The sequence below is a fragment of the Styela clava genome, chromosome 9 (assembly GCF_964204865.1).
Source record: "Styela clava chromosome 9, kaStyClav1.hap1.2, whole genome shotgun sequence".
Classification (NCBI taxonomy): Eukaryota; Metazoa; Chordata; class Ascidiacea; order Stolidobranchia; family Styelidae; genus Styela; species Styela clava.
The window spans coordinates 12,408,968-12,415,575 of NC_135258.1; the positions used below are offsets into that span (position 1 = coordinate 12,408,968).

The 6,608-nt window shown below is 35.5% G+C and overlaps 1 protein-coding gene across 1 annotated transcript; it reads right to left on the reverse strand.

The window, feature by feature from the left end:
• Positions 1–2,503: 2,503 nt before the first annotated feature.
• Positions 2,504–6,212, reverse strand: LOC120339842 (uncharacterized). Its single transcript, XM_078115835.1, has 5 exons — positions 5,927–6,212; positions 5,033–5,133; positions 3,988–4,155; positions 2,928–3,159; positions 2,504–2,631 (listed from the first exon to the last, which is right to left on the reverse strand). The coding sequence occupies exons 1-5, from the start codon at positions 6,017–6,019 to the stop codon at positions 2,584–2,586; spliced, it is 642 nt and encodes a 213-aa protein (XP_077971961.1). The 5' UTR covers positions 6,020–6,212; the 3' UTR covers positions 2,504–2,583.
• Between the last annotated feature and the right edge of the window lie 396 nt (positions 6,213–6,608).

Consider the following 6,608-nt stretch of genomic DNA (forward strand, 5'->3'; position numbering starts at 1 on the left):
TTATTTTTTAATCAATCACAGCGCAAGGCTCAAATTTATGGACACGAAGGCCAAAACAAATTAATACCAAATCGTCTGCAGAACCGGTAGTCTTCAATATCAAAAAACTCCTGACATGCGATCGCGGAACCGCCGCACAATGTGCAATTTTTAATTTTGATGAGATCTTCGCAAAAAACTTCTGAGTGAAAAAAAAAAATCCAATAGAGCCCACAGAAATCTTTGAATTAAACAAAAGTGATAGCCGTCTAGTGACAACAAAAATCTTTATCCCATGGAAACTTTTGGAAACACGGTTGGTATGACTTAAGCCACGACTCTATATTCAGTTCTACTGAGTAAGACACTGCGTTTTGCTCGATTACCATTTACTTACCAATTAATTAAATGTTGGTATAGTTTTGGACATAAAGAGTGTTTTCTCCAAGAACTTAATTTCTACATGATATCAGGCAATTCGAGATAGAATTATTTGTTATAAATGCACCGACAAACATGGATTGCATCAAATTTGGGTGGGTGTGCCTCGATAGCTCAGTCGGGTGAGAGTCAGACTGAAGGATCCTATTTCAATCCCGGGTAGGGCCGAGATATCAGAATATTCCCCATGTTCTCAATATTACCCCCGACATTTTTATAGAGATAAAGTAAAAGCTTAACCCGATAATAATCTCTAGCACCAACTGGAGATTTTTTTTAACCATTCATTTATTTGCAGCCGAGCATGTTTTAATTAGCTAACGAGCCAACTATTCAATTTTTTTTAAATTAGATTTTGTAAGTATGAGCTAGTAATATACACAGGTTTTATAGTCCATATACCTGCTGTGGATGGGTTGCGATGAAGCGCTACCAACAACACTTGTGTATGTTAATTACTGAGTTATTCAATCTGTCGGCAATAAAAACGTTAGGTGGGCTAAAACCGCGACAATTCGTGAACTCAGCTCAGTCGTATTATCAAAAAATTATTACAATGACATTTAATGTGACACCGTCTTGTTGCTGCGTCACGCTTGATAGCTTTACGACGCCAAGATTGGAAGATTTTCTAAATGGGCATCACTAATCTTAGTTCTAGCTTGTTCTTTGTAATGTACATTTTCGAAAATAATTGTTCGCACACATATGTACTTCCAAACATCGAAATGAATATTATCGCATGGTTTGTCAAATTTTGATAAAGATTTTCTTTAGGATAACACACTCTTACAAAAATTAAACAGTGATGAATCCCTCGAATAGAATATGAATTTTATTTCCTTATTGCATTGCAATATATTCTAATATTTACTGCGCTATTGAACCCCTGCACTCAGCATCAACTTTTCTGCGTGTTTCCAATTGTCTAATTATAATTGAATTGTAGGCTCGTTAAACGAGAAGCTGTTTAATATACTTTTATGGATATAATAAAATTTTGTCAAAACGTGCCTCACGATAAATTCTGTTACATAAAAAAAATGTAATTTACTCCTCGAGCGTAGATTGTAAATAAAATTAATTCATCGTCGAAACCGCCGTTTGCATGTTTCCCTGGGCATAGACTTCCTTGTTTACTTCAGGACATTGGCTATTCAGCACGATGCAAAAATAAACGTAACAATGCCCCCTTTTGCATCCGCTCAGACACATTTCTCACTCATACAGATATTCAAGCGTAGTCGTGAAAATTACCTCATTTTGGCGTTTTCGAATGATATTCGTTAGTGTTTAGTTGTTTTTCGGAAATTTAAATATAAATAAAATAAGTCAATGATCACTTTGTCTTCCCAGAAGTTTCAGTTTAATTACAGTAGGCAAAAATTTGGTGTAGAAATATCTTTGATAGACTAGGCTAAACTTATTTACTGACACTTTTAAAAAACAGATTGTTGAATGGTTTGAATTAGAATGATAGTTTGAAACAAATACCCCATTTTACAGGCAACAACTCGAAAAACCACTCTTGAAATACGCACCGAAAATTTTAAAATGGTAAAGTATAGGAAAAATATTCCTGGGTCAAAGGTCGGCGGTCCATTCAATGGAGCGTCCCGGGCCTGATTATTTTACTTCGGTCGCCGTATTTTGCCGACCACTGGGATACGGAAACGACTGTATCTTACTGCGAAGATGAGTCCAGCAGTCTTTTCGCGTGTGATAATCGCCTAAGTGATTCAAACATACGAAAGCACGCAGAGTACAGTAATCAAGTGCCGAAGCGCCGAACAAAAACAGGTTTCTAGAAATCGCCCCGTTATCGCCCCCTTCGACTTTTTCGTCCCCTTCTGTAGCGTTATCGCCCACCGGGGCGCGATATCGCCCACATAGGAAATCACTGGTCCAGAAGACGTTTTATATTGAATAAGTCATAATTATTATTATCCATTCAAAATACAGTATAGCAAGCAGAAGCAATGAACAAATATCTTCAAATATCCGAAATCTTCAAATTTTTTCATTTTGATAATATGCATGAATTAGTTATAAGTGATGATATCACTAAAGCTCCCATGAAAAAATACAGAATTGGTTTTTATCAAATTTTAATCAGCCAATATATTTTCCAGTTCCATAGTATTGAATCGGGTGATATGGAATCTATCTCCATGGCTTGAATCCTTTGTAGCAGGAACATCCGCAAGGCACCTGGAAGACACAATACAATAAGTTAGAAGAGAGTTTTTTCAAGAATGTATTACTGGGACAGATAGCATGCCGTTAGAGGTTATACATATTACAGAAGTACCGAAATACCAAGGACTAACATGAGAGCCGGGATTATCTGCGTTTTCGTCGCAGCAATATGATTTAAGTGGTGCCTGATTATGATTTCATTTGCCAACTAACTGATGAGACAGCATGGTTTCATCAAATATCTACAAACCCGGCTGATTTTCCGAAACGTTGCTTAATTAGAATATCACAAAAATGTATATTCGCACCTGTACTTCTACGGTGTCCTGGTAGTAGTGGTCTTTATATTCATAGCATGCTACAAACTTATGTGGGCACTTGCTCGTGTAACAATAGCATTTGCTGAACGCCCCAAGGTATTTATTGTTCGATCTATGGGTACTTTGATATCCATGGGGAACTGGTGACGGTTCATAGCCACCTGAATTCGATCCATGACGATTGAAACCAAAATTGTGGCAAGATTTTCCATATTTAAATCTGCAAGCATGAAAAAATAAGAGGTATTCTCGTTATGTCTAAATTTCGACGCAGATGTATGTATGAGTATAGACCACCTGCGCTTGGTCTCAAATTTATAACTGAAACGGTTGAGCAAACAATGAAACGTTTAAATGTTACTATTGAAAAAAAATGTGTTTTTTTACCAGAGAAAAAATTACGCACAGCTTTGCTTCGTGATTTATTTCAACCGTATTTAAGCCCGAATCCCAATATGGTTTTGTAACTATACAGCAATTGAATTTCGATAGCGTCCTAAGATATTTATTTAAGTATGATGTAGTGTGAGATTATAAAAACATTTTCAACAGTGTCACAAAGTGCCAAGTATTTACAATAAAATATTAAACAAATCGGTCAGCGATTTTTCCTTTGGTCAAAAATTCAACTTTTTTTATTGTTAGTAACATTTAAATATTTTATTTTTAATGGTACCGTCTTGGTGCCACTTTTCCACTAAGAAATAATCGATCATAAAACATGGGAGGTAGTTGGTTCAAACTTAAACATACAAGGGCATCGCATGCAATTCAGACGCTTTATCAAGATTTACTACATTTCCTGGAACAAACTTGCGTAGGTTATTTTCAAACATTTTATCATTGTATATTGTAAGTAAATAAATTCCTGAAATTATTGATTTTGATAAGTATGTTAAGATTTGAATAGTAGACAATGCTATATGGAAAATCATAAATATTGCTTTAAAGTTATAAGCTTGTATAATATCAATGCATTGTCACGATTTTTCTTGCTGTTTTCAACATTCTGAATCAATTGCACCTACAAATATTAAAGTATTCTTACTTGCATTCATTTGCTTTATAGTAGTACTTTTGAGAGAGCTTTACTTTGTGATGGCATCTACTGGTTGCATACGAAAAAGCGATAGAACACGGTTGGTCGGGGCAAGATTTGTCATAATATCCAAGATTAGGTTTCGGATTTGGACAATATCCTCGCTTTGCGTGCGCGCTGCAAACAATATCGGAAAAAATGTTAAACAAATCATGTTTATTATGAATTATACAAAACCACGTCCACGCATGACAAGTGACATTCTAGCTCTGATCAGATATGCCATTGTTAAAGCAACTCGGCGTTTCGGAGACCGTTAATCTCAGTAAAGTGCCCCCATAAGTAGTCATTTCCAAACATGGCATAAAAGGTTTGTAACATTTCGAAGAAGGAAATGGAAAAAACCTAAACATTGAATACAGATCCTTATGTGGCTGAGCTGAAGAGGTTCTAAGCAACAATTGGCAACGTAACGGGATTGACCGAGATGGTCCAAACTCACAGATCACACCCATGACTGCTGGCCAAGAGAGCGATTTCAGCAAAAACTGATATGAAGGAAGAGTGACGTTGAGTGGACATTTCAATTACCTGATTTGAACCCCCAGATTTTCATCAGTGTGATTACTTGAAGGGCAATCAGAACAATCATGACAAACTTAGGGCTGCAATTGCAGCAAACATCAAGCGTGACAATTTTGCGCAAAAGTTGCAAGTTCTGTCCCCGATGCCGAGAAGGTCATTCGGAACGTATTTTAGAGTTAACATAACTTTTGTGCAAAACGCCCAAGATTACTGAAACTTCTGGGAACAATCATACACAAACAGAAGTTCAAATGTAAATTCGATCGATTTTCTTTATTTTCGTAGAAGGGGTTGGGAAACATCTATATGGGTTCTGTTTTTGGGGTAATCCTGTAATATTAAATAGAAAAGTTATATATAAAAAACCCAATATTATCAAAACGACATTCCTGAATGAAGTTACGTAGTTGAGATTAAGACAGTGCCCGAGTACTATAAAACAAAAACAATTGAAATATATAATACTTACATATTTGAATTTCGGCAATATCGTCCGCGTGGTTTGTTTGTACCATGTCCATATGTATCTTTTTGGCCATAATGAAAGTCGTCGTAGTACTTGTCACTAACCTTTGTAGAAAAAAACGTTATCCAATTTGGGCATTTCTAGCTACACTTACAACCAAAAACAAGAATCAAATGAAAAAAAAGAATCTTGTACCAACGTAAAATAAGAGTTGTTAGTAGTGTTTGTGTTTTGTCATTAACGGATAAATGTAGTCGATTGAGCTCTTTAATCTTTTATTTAACCGTGCTTCGTAGGTTAAAATTGAGAACTTTAAGATCCGGTAATTTTAGGTTAGTTAGAGTAACCACCCAGAAGGCAATCTATTTTTAACATTGTCTCAAAATGTTCAAATAATTTTCCAGATTCACATGTTGGAAGGTGTAATTTATTTGAACAAAGTTTTTTGACATAAATATAAAATAGAAACGACATCATACTTGTTGGTTATGATTCACATCAGTCGCATGATGCTTTCGTAGCAAATAACAAAAAAAGCGAAAAATTTGTTTATACGAGAAATCGCCCCAATATCAGAAATGATAAAAAAATTTATTTTCATAAAGCCAGCTGCTCCCACTCTGACGCAAAGGAGAATCATCCCTAAGCAAGGTTACAGTCGATCACTGGCAGAAATGTCAAGGGCACTACAGCCATATAGATTAAAGGTGGTACAATACGCGGTATTAAATGCTGACTAACGCATTAAAATCAATACGATTAAAAACATAACTGGTAAAGTTAGACAGACAAAAAGTAAATAAGATATAACATTCAATCGAGTGGGACGGCCTAAAAAAGGTTCCTGAAGTTCATAATAACACAATACGTTATAATTTTTATATCTAACATACTAACCTCTTTTACGTAGCACTTTTTCGGTTGATTGTAGTAGTTGCCAAGCGCCAATGCACATAGGGCGAATAAAAACAAGAGTCGAACAAGCATCATCTTTTTTGCAGCTATTGACTCGATCGCTTTTTATCGAATTCGTAGAAGGTGGAAGAATACTTTGCAATGGAAAAATGGTTCAATTGATGCCATTTATATATTTTTTACATCAATCTTTTACATTTACCATAACCGAATAAAAACGTCGACCAATGATTTGCAAGCATTTTTCACAATAAAAACTTGCCCGTGCAGTATCGTCTCACAAAGTTATTTGTATCCGCGGTCGCTGATGAGTGAAAGCATGCACTTTTTTCTGTATAAATAAATTACGTATTTCATCCTGGAGACCAACTCCCATCAAAATACTGTTAGAAAAATTGGCAAAGTATAAAGTGTTTTCTCTGATTTATACAATGAGCGACTACGAGTCTTGAAACGACTAAACTTTGGATAACTTTCATCATTCCGGTTAGACAAAACTCAGCCAATTTGTTGAATTCAATGGTGTGATGAAGATAACTTGCCCATTGCGGTTACAAGTGTAAGTTGCGACTAAAATCCTAAGCCAATAAAGGAAGATGAATGTATATTACCAATGAAAGAAAATGAAAAAAATTGGTATATACTAGATCAGGGCTTCCCAAAC

Coding starts and splice junctions, on each gene's coding strand:
- LOC120339842 (XM_078115835.1), bottom strand. CDS start 6,019: ATGATGCTTGTTCGACTCTTGTTTTTATTCGCCCTATGTGCATTGGCG. Junction 5,134..5,926: donor AAAAGTGCTACGTAAAAGAG/GTTAGTATGTTA, acceptor TTTTCTACAAAG/GTTAGTGACAAGTACTACGA. Junction 4,156..5,032: donor TATTGCCGAAATTCAAATAT/GTAAGTATTATA, acceptor TATTGTTTGCAG/CGCGCACGCAAAGCGAGGAT.